This window comes from Lichenostomus cassidix, chromosome 1 (assembly GCF_008360975.1).
Source record: "Lichenostomus cassidix isolate B80296 chromosome 1, HeHo_3.0, whole genome shotgun sequence".
Lineage (NCBI taxonomy): Eukaryota > Metazoa > Chordata > Aves > Passeriformes > Meliphagidae > Lichenostomus > Lichenostomus cassidix.
In genome coordinates, this window is record NC_139479.1 from 15,572,977 (window position 1) to 15,591,391 (window position 18,415).

At 42.8% G+C, this 18,415-nt stretch overlaps 1 protein-coding gene across 3 annotated transcripts in view; it reads right to left on the bottom strand.

Moving 5' to 3' along the window:
* Nucleotides 1-18,415, bottom strand: part of NHS (NHS actin remodeling regulator) — a 248,995-nt gene that overhangs the window by 20,281 nt on the left and 210,299 nt on the right. For all 3 annotated transcript variants that reach the window (XM_085051442.1, XM_085051452.1, XM_085051434.1), the window contains exons 2-3: nucleotides 6,218-6,370; nucleotides 3,881-4,014 (exon numbers count right to left, since the gene is read on the bottom strand). In XM_085051442.1, the coding sequence (XP_084907568.1) occupies nucleotides 3,881-4,014; nucleotides 6,218-6,370 (287 nt within the window). The remainder of the gene's footprint in view (nucleotides 1-3,880; nucleotides 4,015-6,217; nucleotides 6,371-18,415) is intronic.

Consider the following 18,415-nt stretch of genomic DNA (forward strand, 5'->3'; position numbering starts at 1 on the left):
TCCTTGCTCCATCTCCTTGGTTTTATTGTAATAGCTGGGCCATGTGGGAATTGAGAAAGTGTGGTCCCATAACATTCTGAAATTTCAGAGCCTTTCTGGCTTGACTTGGGGAAACCCAAGAAAGAAAAATGCAGAAAAAAAATTAAAGAGAAGTCTGAAATGCAGTTGGAATGACACAGCATTTTCACACTCAGTGACTGGCCTTAGCAGTGCTACAGGCAGGGTTGTCATGGGAACATGTGTAAGAAATATTTTCCTCATTTTAGGAAGTCCATAACTTTCTTGTACTCTCCTCAGATTATTTTTCATTTGGGTTGGGTTTTTCTTCTTTTTCTTCATTGGCAAAAATGCCTGAATTAATGATACTTTTAAATGTGTTTGGTTTTATATTTCTTTAGTGTAGAGAGAGACTAAGTATGCCAGTTTTTCAGCTTTAAGAATGAATGACCACAATGGATAAGAAAATTAAGTGAGGCCATGTCTGCGAAATCATGAGGAGCATGGAGAAAGGGAATGAGAATGCAATGCTTAGTGTTTCTCATAGTCTGAGAACCAGAAGGGATATGATGAAATTATGAGGTATTAGATTTAAAACAAACAAAAGCTACATTTTCATATAGATTTGTAAAGTCATCATCACAGGATGCTGTTGAGGCTGAAGGTATAAATTTGCTAAAAAAATGGATTAACAAATCTCACAGTCAACACAGAGAGGTTCTTTGGTGGCTATTATTCTGTGTTTGGTCTCTGGCTCAGGAACTCTGTAACCAGTTTCTGTATGAAACTGGAAGGATAAATCATGGGACAATAAATAGCTTAAACCATGCCCTGTTCTTATACTCTTTCCTGAAGGATCCCCTTCAGGCCTTTGGGCTAAGTGGACCTTTCATCAGGCAAACCAGGGAATTTCCTGTAACAAGAGTAGACACGAAAGAGCCTATGCCATTTCTAGTTCTCTACTCTTTCTCCACAACAAAATGATCTTGTGATGGAACAGTCCAAAACGTCCTTCTAGACGTATTTATGCTGGCATGACTTGCTTTGAACTGGAATTCATTTGTCCTTTCTTGGAATTTGTGGGATTTCGGCATCTTTCTCTCTGTAAATATAGTTGTGATTAAAAGTGAATCTTCATCTGAATGATTTTCTCTAGCTCTTCTATACAAGGTGCAAGATCTTCAGAAGAGCTCGTAGACACCTAATTGGGAGCAATAAAATCAGCAGCCAAAAGGTACACATGTAGGGAGCCTTGACTCGCCTTAGATATAGGTGACTTGTTTTCACAGTAAATTTCAGTAGTGGTAGTTCTGCAGGTCTCACAGTGGTAATTTGAACATTCCTCAAAATCAAGTTTCTTATTTAAGTATCTTAAATACATGCATTTAACTTAGATAGTCAGACCCTGTTAGAAAAGTCAGACCCTGTAACATCCAAAAATTTCCCATCTTCTTGTTGATCCCTTTCCTAATTTAAACGAAACATAGAAAGGAGCTTTTTTTGTTGATTTGTATTGCTCCCTTCAGCACCTTCCCAATACATCAGAAGAGTGCAATACACAACATACTGCTATGCCATGAATAAAAATTCTTGTGGATTTAGCATTTTTAGTTCATTGATGACTAGACGATACCATCAACTGGAATCAGATATCAAAAATTGCCGACAGTCCCTGAAGCAGATAAACTTTTGCAGATGTCAAAAAGCTTATGCCAAAAAGAGCGAGCTAGCCAATAACAGCATTCTCAACTTTCTCTTGTAATGGTATCATTAAGTCACGAAGGCTGGCACAATATCAATTAGCTATTCACTGTTGCAGTGTCTTGTAAAAATCTCTGATTAACATCCTGCCAGACAGAACATTCATGTGGAGCTTCATCTTGCCTTATTCTCTTTAATTTTTAAGTTGCCCCATTAACAAGGGGTTTTCTCAGAAATGGGTCAAGGCACTTTGAAGTACTCTGGCCTTGGTGTATTTGCAATTTCCTAAGCAGAACACTGCCAGATGCCTTGAAATCAATAGAATGATAGCCCTCCAAGCAGCTCTTGTTTGCTTCTCCCTAGGGGAACACTGAACCCAATCAGCTTCCAAAAGGAGGTCTGATATGGGTGAGCACAAAGCTTAATACTTTCCTTCTTGAAAAGAAAAAGGTGGAGTTTCAGATATAGCCAAGACATCTGCATTCATCATGACTTAATTTTGTCAACTAATAGAGGACTCAGAGGGTTGCTCACTGTTTGTTATTATTTTGTGTTCTACAGATGGAAGTAATGTCTAAAATGCACTGGTTGTTTTCCAAACACAGCAGAGATTCAGGCCTTTAAGCACTGTGTATGCAATTTCAAAAGAGATGCCTTGTTCCCCCTCTAATACTAAGAGAGCTTTATGTTCAATAGACTGTCCAAACCATCATCTGTAACTAGTTCTGATCTTTAACATGGCATCATCTTCCCTTTACCTTTCAATGACCCTACAACAGCACTAGCTTTGATGATAATTTATAATGAAGAAACAGGTAATCCTGTTTCTTCTTTCTGTCTTCAAACTCTTTTCTATGTTGTCCTTTAACATCAGGATATATTCTTAAGTTGAAAAATAAGGCCTGTAAATTTAACCTGTTCAAAGCCTGCAGTGATTGTGATGCTGTCCTCAAAATTAGGCAGATAAGTAGCCAAAAAGCCAGAACAGTCAAAATCTTATTATGTATTTCATGCTTTTTAAATGAGAAACAAAACTTTTCCTATGGACTGATTAGCTGATGTTTTGGTCCCTGGGCAGGTGTGACTCCTTTACATTAACTCTTCTATACTGTGAGTGCTTTAGCATTATAGTATTTAAATATGGTTAATATAATGCACTAGGATGAATGCAGTTGGATTTTTAAGCTAAGTAAGTGATGATTCAGTGTAGTTACTGAATCATTACTGAGCTTATAATGTACTCATGGGTGTAGCATCTCTCAAGATGCCAATGTCCCTGGACTGGCAGATGCAGGACAGATCTATCCCCACCCTGCTGAGGGATGGCATTAGACAAACACCTCACTTCAAAGTCAAGTCCAGGTCTGACCTACAGCTTTTAAATAATGCAATGGCTCTTAGCACAGGAGAAAATGTAGCTACTATGACACTTCTGTGAGTAAAACACCCAGAGCCACAGAAGAACCAAAGTTCAGCTGAAGCCAGTAGGAAGTATGGACCTAATCAGAGTTGAAGTTGTGAATCTAGCACATTTCCTTTAACAATGATAAATACCATATTGTCAACACTAATTTGATTTCAAATTAACACAGCAGTGGCAAGTCAGCACAGACATACAGGACCAGATCTTCAGCTGGAATTCCTACTTGGCTGTTTGCAAAGACATATGTGAGACATGAAACATCAAAAAAAACCTGCATGGAGGTGAACATTGCAGAACAGGACTATGGAAAGTGTAGCTCCCTGTAGCTGGACACATGCTCCTGAACCTATCTGCACACACACAAGCCTCAAGCCATCACTCAAAGCCCTTGAGCTCTTGGCTCCTGGCAACACTAATGCCAGGGCTGAAATTACTGCACTTTCTGAAATTACAGGAGGGTCTTCAAAGTGCTACCTCTACAGCCTGAGTGGTGAATGTGAAGGACTGTGGAGGAGTGTGTGAAAGAGAGCATATGTGTGCTGGCCATGGGTGAAAAATAAGAGGTTTCTGATTGAAAACATCCACCCTGGGGCTGACTGCTGGAAGCTGTGACCTGCTTTACACTGCTGACAGGCCTTAAGCTCAGCTCTGTTGTACCTGCACTGGCTTGGGGAGGGGGCACTTGTGAAGCACTGTCACACTTAGGTCCCACCATGTTAATAATGTCTTTGTGTGTGGTAGCTGTAGTGAAAGACTTACTGGTAGCAAGTGCCGGTCCTTTATCGCTTGCCTCTTTTGGCTGCAGATTGCAGGGAAGGGAGGAAAGGGGGGAGCCACCACAGCAATGGGGCCTTGGACTTTTTGCTCTCTGTTATCCCCTCGGCTTCGATGTTCTGTTTTGGATGAGAAAGAAGACACGAGTCTTTCAAAGTGTCACAAACATACAAATATTGCTATTAACAGCACAACAGAGAGAGGAACAGGACAGCTGACTCCAGAGACAAAGGTTCTCCTCTTGCCCAGTGATTGGAACATATGATCCCTGTTACAAACAAAGGGTAGAAGCACGTACTGGACATCCATGTGTCCAGAAGAGCAATGCCCATACAATACACCCCAGCATATGCACTGCAGCTGAACTGTCCCCAGATGAGAATTATACCATTCTTCCCAAGAGACAAAGGAGCTACCTTCTAGGCACTTGAGACCCAAGGCCTGATTTCCAACAGGAACCTGCAGCTCCTATTGCCTTGAACTGCTGTGATGCAGTAATGCCTGCATTCTACCCAGATAAAATATATCACTCTGAGGGGAAAAAAAGAAACACAGCTCCAGGTGGGATTTTATTCCCTGGCTGCATGGCACTGCTAGGTCCTGAGCACTGGCTTGACATCATGAAGGCTGTTGCAGTGGTAATGCCCAGATTCCTGCATGAAGGAGATCACCCTGGAAAAGATCGTTATCCATCCTAGGCCCACAGGAGTCTTCCTTCACCGTGGGCTCACAATATTGTCCTCTTCTAGCATCAGTCCCAAGTCTCTGGAGCCTTCCAAGTGAATGGGAGAATGCTCATGTACTTCCCATCTCTAATTTTAGGTATATATAATTTTAGGTATATATCTGTAACAGACAGATAATTGTTGTTTGCATGGAGTGCTGATGGAAGGAGATCATATATTCACCTGCACCACTTGCTATGGTCCAGTCAACAATGTTTGCTGCTAGCATAGCTTTGCTAATAATGTTTAATTTTAATTCCTTCTGGTTAAACAGATAAAGAGATAATGAAATTCTGATAGAAGATAGAGTTGGGACACAATAAACATATTTAGAGTAAATTTCAGATTATAATTTCATTCCCATATATGCAGTTATTTGGAAAATAAGATAAATCAGTGCATGACAAGCTGCCCACTGAACCTGCACAGCTGCCATTAAATGTAGAGGATGGGAAATTGCCAAAACTGAGATTTGTAACTTTAAAATGATGACACATTTTCTGACAGCTACCTTCCCATACTGCTGTCAGGATTTCTCCTGCCCACAAGATGGCAGGCAAAGATCAGTCTGGTTCTGGGACATTTGCAAAGCAGAGCTGCTGAGAACAGAAAAGAACTGCATTACTCCAGCACTACAGTGGCTGCAATTTGGCTGTATCACTCTCTGCTGTGCTATGAAGACATACGGCACCCACAGTGTGTTCCTGACCTAAAACCTGACAGTCAAATGTGGTAATTAATTGGAATATCTTATCCCACTAATAGATGCTCTGCAGTTCTAAGTAATCGATTATTATTATAATCTAATAACGATAATAAATGAGCAAGGCAATTAGAGCTGTTGGTGCAAAACATTTCCAAAACCAGAAGGCTGCTGCTGAATATTTTAAGTGTGACCTGCATGGATTTGCTCCTCCTTATGGCACAGAAGAAAGACAGGCTTCTTTGCTTGCTCTGACTTGCATCCTGGTAATAATTTTCCCTTGGTTAGATTCCCAGTGACAATTGACCTTTCCCCATCTTTTGCCTTCCCTTTAGTGTGCTGTTGTAGGACCATCCAGATGTTTGCATCTAGTAAATTCTCTTTATGGCAGGGACCCAGGAGCCTGGTTATGACCCTGATTGCTTCTGCTTCCTCTCTGTGTTGCTTTGATGCTACAGGTCTGCAGTTTGTTAGGTGATGTCAGAAAATGTTCCCTAGCCTGGGAAGGGGACACCTGCCCAACCCTTCTAAGCTGTCCAGGACATGTATCATCAATCTGGCTTTCAGCTGCCACTCTTGAAGGACACAGGCATCCTCCAGTATCACGCTTGGAAACCCTGAGCAGACAACTCAGTTTTTGTGGAGACTAATACCACTGGGCTCCAGTTTCAGCCCTTGTGAAGAGGGTTGAGACTAGATAATCTTTAAGGTCCCTTCAAACCCAAACCATTCTGTGATTCTACAGTTCTGTGATTTCTTAGCCTGAGTACCTAAGTCCCTGTGGAGACCAGTGCCCACAGTTCTGTGTGCTTGTGCCTGAGCATCCTTCTGCTGCCTGAAGTGGACCATGGAGAGGTGTTAAATGTGTGGAGCTGGAGCTTGGGGAGCACCTACCTCTGCGCAAGGCTCGCAGGTGCTGCTTGGCGTGGTGGTGCAGCTCCTCCACGCAGGGCGGTCTGGTGGAGGGGAGGAAGATGTTTCTTTGCTGATGCCAAGGTGCTCGGTAATAGACGCTCAGTTTGCTCTCTGCATCAAGGTTGGAGACAGCTGTAGGATAAAACCAGAGTGCAACAGAAGACTTCTAGTCTCTCTTCCATAACTTAGCTGAAAAGCAAAGGTTCTTGCTTGGAACAGCATTGTCAAAAACAGGCAGTGTTCAAGAACAGCACCTTTACTCCCATCAAATAGCAGCAAACATTATCTTCTCTGTGTTTCCACATCATGCTATACCAGTTAGCATTCAGACAATGCCTTTTTACCAGATTGCAAATGGCTCTATAGAGGCAAGCAGGTGAAATGATACTATATTGGTGTTTTATATAAAAGGACCAAAGGGATAATAATTTTATAGACGGCAAAACAAAAATGCAAAGAAGCTACACAATCTTTCCACAGTGACATTTTGAGCAAAGGCAATGGGAGGAATAGGTCTTCCAGTTACCCATTCTCCTGCCAATATGCTCTTTCACTACATCATGTTACGCACAACTGGTTTCTGACACAGTGCCTTCCAGGGCGTAATGACTGGGATTAACTGCTTGCCCTGCTGAGAGACTTTAACTGTCACCTATCCAAAGAGGTTGCTTTAGCAGACAGGGACTTCTGAGGGACAGAAACACTTCAGTTCCTCTAAAGAGAAATCCCAGAAGTCTGTCTTTGAAAGTTATATGAATCAAGCCCTGTAAAGGTTTGAGAGAATTTCTCAGGAGCACTGGGACTCATGGGAGTCCCACAGACTATGCTCAGCCTCAGGGTACACAGTAGGAAGTTTTCCAAGGGCCAAAGCAGGAGTGGAGCACCATGGGAGATGCCAGCACTCTGCCCCAGCCAGCCACAGGGAGCAGGCTCATCCTCAGCCCAGACAATTCAGCAGAGCAGGTGGCACACCCTCAGGTGTAGCACTGGGCTTGCTCATTCTGCCACAGGCATCGATACAGACAATGTCCACGCCAACGCCAAGGAGCTGCTGCAGCTGTTTTGCTCCCAGGACAGCACAGTGTGACACAGGCAGGCACCCTCAGGCACTGGAGGTACCTCTTGGGCTTCCCTTCCCAGTCAGGAGCCAAAGAACCAGTGTGCCTCAGGTTTGTCCCCCCACTGGTCATGCACTCCTCTCCTTTGCACATTTCAGGGCTCTCATCTACCTTCCTGCTTTTGCACTCTCTTACTCTTTTTTGAGGGATAGCCAGTACATCATGGCAGAGAATGGCTCTCTGGTGGAGATGCTTTGGTCTTTCTGGTTTTGTTGCTTCCTTTAATGCAAAACAACATTCACTCAGCCTGAAGGTATACCAGTGCTTTGTTTAAAGAAAGAACTGAGAAAGTACAGTTGGAGAAGAAGGAGGGAGCAGACAGAAGAGGAGAAACCTAGGAACCATGCTGCCATGTGTGGGATGATGAAAGACTATCAGTTTCTTTGATCAGAAAAAAACCCCAACAGTTCACAAAACCTTGCAAGTCTCATGATGGAAGTGGTGGTATAATATGATGAACAGACCTGCTGAAGTTCAGGTTTTCAGAGCTTCAGCAACAATGAAGGGACTCCAAACTCTCTGTCCAGTAGGGAACTTTGCTTTTCTTCTCAGTGGGTTTTTGCAGGTGGGGTTTCACTCAGTTTTCAGCACATTTGTAGTACTGCTCCATGCAACTGGCATGGTGTCAGTGCAAGGAATTGCACCGGGGGGAGAAAAAAATGATAGTGGAGGAAGGTAGTAGGATGGATGATGGCAACCTGTCAGTGCTTGTTCATCATGAGGATTTACTAATTAAATTTTTGACATTTCAAAAACATAGTGTTGCCAAATTGCAAGCAGAGCTTTTGATGGCTTGTCTGTCTGTTACCACTGCAGCAGGGAAATACCTCACTCACACAAGCTGTGAGATTTTATATCTCCTTTACCCCCTGAAGGTAACAAAGCACTATGTCTGTTTTACATACAAGGTACTGAGACACAAAGCAACTTGCCCTGATCCTGTTCTGAGCCACACTTCCTCCTTGGGAATCTCAGCTCAGAACAAAAATTTGTAAGCAATAGTAAAGATACCCCACCCATTCTTTGTATTGCCAAGGGCATGTGATATTCATGATCACAAATTGTACCCTGGAGGCTAATGAAAAGGCAGGCACAAGCAGTTCCTTCCTACTCCCAGAAAAATCTGTCTAGACTGAAGCGCTAGTAGTTGTGATGAATATCAGTAAGTGAGTGGAAAGTTTTACCTACTTATGAAATTTTCAGACATTTCATCAGACTAGAATAGATTTTGCTGCAAAATTTAGCTTGTAGAAAGCGCTTTTGGCTTTCGCAACAGTGTTTTACAAATAAGAGTAGGGGTTGTGTTAGTATACTTTGTGTGAGACTTAAAAAATAAACCAAGTTCACACAAGCTCTGCTACACACTTACTGTTATAGACACACATTGCTGTTGACAGATAAAATAGCATGACCTCTTAGCCACTCAACAAGTCTCCCTTAGCCAGCAGACCTGGCAGAGCTGTGCATAGTGCTCTCCCAGGAGAAAAACCACAAATACATTGCTTATCTTCAAATGACAGGGCATTGAAGAAGCTTACAGTACCCTGTGCTATGGCCCCAGCCAGCACCCATCCACATCTTCTCACCTTTCCCTGCAGGATCTCTGATTCATGGCAACAGGGAATACACCCCCCTGACACCAAGAAAGCTGAAATATTGCACAATACTCACTGAACTTACCAATCCTTTAAAATACTCCAAAGATGGAGTGGATTTTCTAGGAGGTCCACAACAGAAACTAAAAGTGCTGGCAAAAAAAGCTGCAAGGGGATGGATGTTCTCAGCCTGCAGTGGGGGAGAAGCTCAGAGGGAGGGAGCAGTGCTGGGTAGGGTGGAGGACAATGCTGGCCCAAGGACAAATAAGTATAAACCCACAGTGAATGCAATTAGTCTGGATGTTTGAGGAACAGCATCCCAACCTCAGAGCAGCAAAGCTCTGAAAAAACTCCTGGAAAGGAGAAAGAGGGAGAAAGCTAACCGGTGAGTAAAAGCCTGCCAAAAGAGGGACCTGCTTATTTCATTCATTGCGCATTGTCCTTTGCACGTCCTTCCCTGTCCTTTGCACGTTGCCTGTGCTTCTGCAATGACATTTTGCCTGGCCCTCACTGACTGCCCCTGGGAACTGGGCACTATTGCTGGAGCTGAAGCCGAGGATGCAACCACAGGAGTGGACTATGAGCTTTCAGGACTACTGAACATCTAATTTTCTTCACAGGATTGAATCTCTTACTTCCACTAAAAGAAAAAAGACAACCCTGTGGCAGGGTAATTCAGCAGACAAAGACCACTGGGCTGAGATCTAGAAGAAATGTGCAGTCAAAGATTCACCATATGCTTCTGCTAGGAACTGGCGTTAAATATTAAGACTCCCTATGCCTCTGTTCTGTGAAATGAGGATAAGGTATCTCTTTCAGCCAGTACTTCCTTTACTCAGTGTTTTACACTGCAGGCTGTTTTTACAATGCTGAGCCTGTGTGTGGCTGTAGCCCCTCAGCATCATTGTAATATGCATACTAAATAAAGCAATATAGAAACTGTAGAGCCACAGTCTTTGAACGATTAACAGCTGGACATCACAGTGAATGAGAAAAAAATACCTATATGGAATAGGAAATGCTACATTTCAGGCATCAGATATAAGCTCTTAATATATTTTTAGTTTGTGCTTTGATCAATTTAGACTATACAAGTGAATCATATAAACTATCACTTCATTTCATTCCTGAGTTAAAGTAATTGGGTTTTTTTTTTGTCTTGTGTGGTGACAAAATGGCAAGAGACCATTTAAATGGATTCTTCATTACATTCTGTGGATCCATTAACATTGGCTGGTTTCTTAACAACCAATGTCAAACAGATATACGCTAATGGCTGTTGTCATGAGAAGATTTTTGAAGATTTCCAAATAGCTGTTTTATTGAAGTTGATAATATTTATCATTCACAGACCCTTCTCATCTTCACATCCTCTCATTCTCTCCATCCTTTAGCCAAGCAGAAAAAGGATCCTGCCATAGCAGAGCTGGATGTGGATGCTTGAAGGTTGTGCGGCTTTAGTGCACTCAGGCGTGGTTGTTCTAATAATAACACCACAAAGGCCAAGCAAGAAAGATTTCTGCTCTATTTATTTGATAGATACATGGGTTCCCCCCTTCAACTCCGTCTGCTTCTCTAGATGCTTGCCTCCCCCCTTCCCAGCTCCTTCTGCTTCTCAACTTTCTATTATTTCTATCTGTATTATAGTTGTTATTAGCTGTCAGGGGAAGAAAGAAAAGAAAGATAATTTCCAATGTTTCCTGGTTCAGAGAGAAAACACGATTTGTTGTAAGGTGTGAAAAAGTGTGCAGCCTGGAGGGAATTGGAGCAGCAAGTGAGGAAGTTGCCTACATGTTAAGGGCCAGAGCCCAGAGCTGTCAACCCTGAGTTCTGCACAAGCAAAGCTGAACAGGCAGCTGCCGAATCCTTATTAAAGTATCCAGATTCCAAAAGACAAAACTCAAAATTAAAAAGGATGAGACTAGTGAATAAGCCTATTCCAGAGCCCACTCACACTCAAGAGAGGCTGTAATGACCCAAGTCCTTTGCAGGAGGCAGAGGTGCTGAGGGCTGTGCACTTAGCGAAACTTCACCTCTTCCCACAAGGTGCTGCAGGGGTGCAGGATGCACCCAAAGGCTGCTGTGGCCACCAGTGCCATGCCAGGCTCTGCCTAGGAAAAGCCCTTCTTCTCTAGTGTTAAGGTGGTTGACCTGTCATTTTAGCATATGCCATTTTGCTAGCCATTTAATCTAAAAATGGTGACTTTTTTTTCTTGTGTGATTCAGTGTCATAAGAAAGCTGGATGTTCATCCAGCTTTGCATAAATAGGCCTATGCCAGCAGCAGTAGAATTCAATGTGATCAGACTCTTCCTCAGCTACTGCCCAGGTCAGCAGTGAGTTACTGCCTGCTGTGTTTGTGTGCAAAACATTGTAAGAAAATTAATTCTGAGGAAGCCCAGATTATCTCAAAGACTAGGCAGCCTGGCAGCACATCCAACTTCATCATGCTATTTAGTACATAAATGTTTCATTGAGGCAAGTGCTGAGTCTGATGTGAATTTTATTTATAGGCCTGTATGTCTTGAATGTATGCTTCCCCCAGTGTTCTTGTGTCTCCACTGGAGCACCCAGAGGGTTTAAACCTACAACACTGGTAAAAATCTGGAGTCACTTCTTTGCTGTTCATGTCCCACATCCATCAGCAAGCTCAGTACTTTCAAAGCAGCTCCCTCTGCAGCTGCTGCTTCCCAGTGATGACAAAGAGGGTGCCAGGGCTTACCCAGCAGGGACACCAGAGCCTGCAGCTCCTCGAAGGTGGGACGGTCACTCTGTTTTCAACAATTGTGCTCCCTCCCTACCATGCATGCACCCAGATATTTCCCTATTTGCCAGTGGCAAACCCCAGCAACTGGAACTGCGAGTAGCTATTTGTATGAGCTACTTTCCTGTCCCATCTCTATTAACAATTGAAAAATGCCCATGCAAAGGGAGTGTGTTGGTGGGTCTGCTGTTCATTGCAAATAAGGCTACTGGCTTGTCAGCTTTTCCACCACCCAGCTGAGCAATGGCAACCTCACCATAACTTCACTGACTGCACCTACAAGCATAGATATGCACACAGTTTCCCTTACACACCTAGATAAAAAGTACCAAGTGACTGCAACTAGAAACTGGGGTGTACCCCAGTGCCCTCAGAAATCCTGGTCACCCTGGCAGGAGCAGGATGCCATGCTCTTTTTCCACCAAGTCAGTGCCACAGCAAAGCCTAACAGTGATGCGTTTCTCTTCTAAAGCTCTTTTGCTGGGGCAGGGACATCAGATGATGGGCATGTGACAGGCACTCTGGTTCCTTGGCATTGCAGAGGCTGTTGAGGACCCTGCCTGTGCTTCCCAGTCCTCCTGTTCCCTGGGAAGCTGTCTGCAGTCCATCTTCCCTGGGACATGTGAAAAAAAAGGCAGGTCTTCATAGAGGTTTCTAAGCATGTCTCTCATGTAAGACAAGAGATACTCAACCCAATGAAAGAGAAGACTGCCTGTCAAACCCCCGTCACCTCCCCAGCCAAATACATCTTTAGGATTTGTTTGTGGTCTGGATAGGATGTCCACGTCCTTGGCCACATCTTTTGTTCCTGTTTTCCTGGTGCATTCTGCCATTTGTGAGGGCACTGTTCACAGCAGACATTTCCCTTTCAGTCTTCATAATGCCCATTGTCACAGGGCCATGGGTGACTGATGACCCACTTTAGGTGGTTTGCTCCTTAGCTACTTCTCTCTGGAAGCCTATGCTGGAAAACATAATTTGTATTGTCCTTATGCATCATTATTTGTTATTGCTATTTGTTATTGTTTATTATCAAGGCAGAAATCTAAATTATTTGTGAAGAGTTTTTGGGTTGTGCAACTTGAGTCCAGGATGGATATGAGTGGAAACTCCAATGACACAGACCCCAAGAGATAGTTTGGGCAACCGGTCTGGACCTGAAGCCTGGATCACTTGCACATGCAAATCAAAGCCAGCACAACTGTGTCTATGCAGGCTGCAGCTGCCCTCCAGAAAAACAGGAGGGGAGACATGACAAAACAAGTTAAGTCTTTAGCTACATGTGGGCAACAGCATGAGTACAATTATTGTTCTGTTCTGCACTCATGGGCAGACAATTTAGCAAATTTTTCAAACTCAAGCAAAAAGGCAGAAACCTCACTGACAGCAGAATCTGTTGAGAAAGACCACAATCTTTTATGCTCTTTGTATTGTTTTATTTCCTGCCAATACAGTGAAACCTCTCTTGTTTCAATCACAGTTTCTTAGCACATCCCCGTGGCATTTTTTTCTGCCTTGCATTATGCTACACATGGAAATAACAGCTATTCAGAAGAAAAACAGGCAAGTGGACAAAACCCCATCCATATTTGGCATTCAGGTAGCAGAAGAGATTAAAATACTGGAAAGCATATGATTTGGATGTCATTTCCATGAGCAGATCCATGAATTTTGCATTTACCTGATGTTTGGTTGACTGGCACATCAGACATAATTCAAGAGGGCTGGAAGGCGTGTGGTTCTTATACACGTAAGAAGATTAAGCTGTTAAGCAATATGCACTTATGTGAAGAGTACCACATGCTAATCCCATCCTTGGCTTTGCTGCTTTCAATCACTGCTGGTGGTGTTTGAACATATTTTAAACTGCTTTTCCTAACTCTGTCAAATAAGTTACAGTAGCCAGAATGGAACTTGGTGTTTCAAAGTATTTCAAAGCTGTCACTGCAGGATAGACAATAACCTCTAAGAAATACAGGGTATTTTATATGTTCAAGCCTTCATTCCTGTGAAGTTTCTCTACCCAGCAATTTCTTCCTCTCCTTTTATTCCTGTTCTCAGGTCTATGTTTTACACAGCCTCCAAGAGTGCCCTGCAGGGTAATGGTAAAAAAGGCAGACAACATGGCAGTCCTGCCTCACAAGCTTAAGTCTGCTGTTAGGTCAACTGTTCTGCAGGAATATTAATTTCATATTCAGTTCAGATTGCTACCATGCTTCATGAGAAAACAAAGAGCTAACTAGCCTGTAAAACAGTGAAGGCATAAACAGTGTTAGAGAAAAGCCCAAAATGGAACTATATTAAGGTTCCTGGACTTAATGGTAAGGATGGATTATCACAGCAGAGATGATATGACATCCCACATATGCACACGTCTATGTGTTTGTGTACACACACACTCCAGAGCATGTAACTGGAATCAGCATCCCAAGAGAGCCCTTTCAGTCCTACATGCTTAATTAGTTGAAAGCACTTCTTTCAATTTGACACACTTTCAGTGCTTGTCAACACAGATTTCTTCTTGTGTTGACCCTTCACTTTACTCCCACTCTGGATATGCAGCAAGATAAAGTCTCTTATCTCCAGCAGTGTAGTGTGTGGTCTCGATAACACACTTTCTAAGCATGCTTTTAGACATCCTTTGCAATTCTCTCTCACTGCTCTGCTATTCTTCTCCTGTACTGACTCAGCCCAAATCAAACCACTAAGCTTGCCTGAGTTGCTCCAGCAGGTCACCATAATGCTCTCCCTTTTATCACAGAGAGGTGTGCTGTTCACTGTGATGCTGCTCTCAGATCAGTCACCTTGATTTCACATGCCAGCACTCAAGAACAAAGCTTTACAAAATTCATTTACTATTCTACCTACCTTAGTAAATGCTTACCTTCAGGATACTCAAAACATTCAATTCCCTTGCATATTTCTGTCTGAACATTTACATCTAAAGTGGTCGTTTTCAAGTAACAGCCTTTTGAGCCTATGCTGAGGATCCTCTTTTCAAGAAGAGTACAGACTCGGTCATTGCAGCACCTATTTCCACATCAGCATCCACAGTATGAACAACCTCTTCACATTTGTGAACCTAGAGACCATCTGTAAAACAGCATGACCCTTGGAATAGCACACTGGAAGATTACACTCAACAAAGAATATGCTGTGCTTACTATATTGGAAGATAAGATTCAGATTACTTATTCCAAGTGCAGCAAATATATTTCTGTATTCCTTGAAATTTTCAAAAACTACAACCTTCCATCTAAGCTGTAAGATTTAGTCTCTGTACCTTCTCTTGGTTTTCAGAAGCAGCATTTAGCATCAAAGATGCCAGTTTGCACAGAAAATGAATGAGCAGGGCCCCTCTTCCCTTCCATTGGCACTGCCTGTAGGCTGAGGAATCAAACCTCCAAGAGCAGGAACAACAAGCCATGTGTTAGGAGTAGAGATAGTGGCTCATATTTCACACTTCTTGCTTCCCATCAGTCATTTTCAGTGTGCTTGGCTAGATGCCTTAGATGCCACTTCACTGCAAGTGGAGGTAAAGTAGCAACAGTTTTTTCCTGTTCAGTTTAGTAAATACTATGCAATACTATGTATGTAAATACTATTGCAACATGTGCCTTCAAATTACTCACAGCCATGCAGGGGAAGACAGAAAGTCAAGCATCTCAAAGGGTCCAAAGGCAACTTTTTTTCTTCCTCTGGAGAAATACTTTTGCTGCTCCTGCAGCTCCATAAGTCAGTTCTGCAGAGGAATTGAGAGATCTGTCTCTGTCTCTCTGTCACTAGCTCTGAAAAGCTTCCTCCATGGAATAGTAAGGCCGTATGTTTATTGGGACAACAAAAGTCCCACACACTCCTCCACAAAGTTTCTCTGGAGCCACTCTGATGGTGGCCCAGATCTGGCTGGGTACAAGGGTGCAGTTACAGATACAACCAGTTCATGGTATAGCTTCTCTGGGTTCTTTCAGTACAATTCTTCCCCAGTCTCAGTGAATACCCAAGTCCTCCATTACCAGCCCCCTCAGATGTTTGGTCTCTCTCTGGCCTCCCAAGCTGTTCACTTGAAGCCCAGTTTCAGACAGCCATCTGAATCAGCTCACAAATCACAGAACCATAGACTGGTCTGGGGTGCAAGTGACTTTAGAGATCACCTAGTTCCAGCTCGCTTCCATGGGCAGGAACACCTTTCACTAGACCAGACTCCTGCTCTGGCCAGGAGGCCATTTCTACACCATCCTCCAGTCCCACTTCTGGCAGGACACTTGTGTAAAACATTAGAGCAAAATGGGCTGTAGGAATTTAGAGAGGCACACTGAGAACAAGGCCAGCTGAATTGCAGAGTTTAATTTGTTGAAACAATAGTGAACACGGGTTTTTTTTGTTTTGCAAGGAGAAGAAGAGCTGCTTGCAAATAAGGATTTCTGCCCTCTTGCCTTCTGTGCTTTCTCAAAGGAATTGTTTTTCATGAAGAAACCTGAATAGGATTTATTAAACCTTTAGAATTCTTGAGTCCCCTCCACCCACCCTGTGGTGCCAAGGACATGTCCCAGCACCACTCACTTCCAGGGCTTTAGCTCTTACCCAGGAATTGCAGCCTCTCCCCTTGAGGCCTTTTGGGTTTGAAATTAGTCCTTAATCCATAAAGCATGGATGTGTTACAATATATGGAATAGACTGTATTACTTTTCTAGACATGACTATACAAAGATACCAAGATACACTGGATTACTTTTTAAAGAAACCCATCCAGATAACATTTGGAAACTCTCTCAGTGATGTTGTATACCTAGACTAGGATGAATAAATTATGTCAAAATAAATTATTTTCCCACTGTTATTATTTGAATAACATGTTCTCAGCTTACTCACCTTAGGCACTAATATTTTTTTCTGCAGACTTGCACTGTTTTATTCCACTATATTTCAAGTTCTTGCTTACCTCAAATGGTCCACAAGCTGCAAATGGTAAATGCCAGCTTGCAAATTGAACCAGGAGGTGGGGATTGATAGCTGTATCCCCTTGCATGTCCCTGCAGAGGTGCAAACCTGTAGCCATACCAGCTGGGGAGCCCCTGCAGCTCACACTGACCCACTAACTCCCATTTCGAAGTGAGACATCACAGCCAATGGCAACTAGCACATAAAATGCAGCATAAAAAACATTTAAGCTAAAATAAATTCTAAAGCATTTCATTCTTTTAAAGTGTCATAGGGTGTTAATAAAGATCATAACATCGGCTAGGCTTTATTGTTATGGCTAATATGGTTTTATGAGCCCAAACCATATCCTATTGTTTGTACTCACATTTATACTATTAAGCCACATATTCATGCACAAAACCTAATTGAGTTCTGATGGGGTTTCTGAAAAGCCACATCTGCTGAAGAGCTTCAGGGTTTGTCAAATGCTGCAGGGGTGTGGACCACTCTCTGGTGAGAGCTGTCATCCAGAACATAGCTGCAAACAGCTCATTCTTGCACATTTGTAACTCTTCTGTCTTTGTGCACGCATCAGACCGAGTACAAGGCGGTTTTCAACACATCAGCTTTGGCACAGCAAATACACAGCATGACAAACAATTGCTCCCTTAATGTACATATAAAATGATTACTTTTTAAGTGTGGGCAGACATTTATTAGGACCGTGTACCAAGTCCTGCACACGAAGAAGAAAACCAGAAGACATGGTTGAAATAGCTACGTTTTGCTGCATCCAGTCAACACCAGAGCAGCAATGTCAGGTGTCAACACCTACTGGAAACTATCAAATATCACCGTGGAATGACAGCAACACTGGGCTGAAGTCTTCAAACTCTTAGCTGCAAGCAGTGATGAAAATTAAATAAAACTAATCTCCAGGAAATAAGCATCTTGAAAAGAAATCCACAGGAGAAGAAATTAAACTAGGAAATACTTTCAGGAAAGGAAAAAGGCAAGGAACAAAGGAGAGTGGGGAGAAGGGCACTGGGAGAAGGGAGAATTGTCATTAAAGTTATCATGCAGAAAGTAGAAGTTAAAAATGGGGCCGCTGAGTAGCAAACAGTGTTTGACCTTAATGTGTCATGTATCGAATGGAATGGTGAATCAGGGCAGAGGCCACTCCTGGGACACTCAGATTTATTCACAATGAGCAAAGTTGACAATATTTCCAAGCACAAAGAAGCAGACAACAGAAAATAATCACAAGAGTAACTTTCCTCAGGGGAGATTTGTCTCCCTGGAGAATTTCTGTAGCTAACAGATAGGCTCTTCACAGATTTTGAGTACAAATGAGCCTCAGAGAGCTCTGAAGAGTCCTCTAGCAGCACCTGTCCCCCTCTGTTCACCGTGGAAGGGTCATGAGAAGACAGACTGTGAGGAGCTGACATGTTCTGTCACCACCAGGCACCAAGAGGGGAAACATCACCTTCATGGGGGAGCAGGACTGCCTACTTGGAAACAGATGTGAGTCTGCAAAGCTATGGATGCATTCCCACATTTAGTTGTTGAATATATTTAATGACAAAGTAAATAATATTGGGTCACAGACAGGCAAGCTACCAAGGCATAAGGTGATTTTCAACTCAAAAGGTGAAGCATTGCCTGAGAAACTGAACAAAATATATTCGTTTTTATGAAGGAAGGGATAAACCACTCATAAACATGTCACCATAAGCTGGGCCAGGTGTGAAATTTTGCTGTCCTTACTCTGTCCTTCCTGA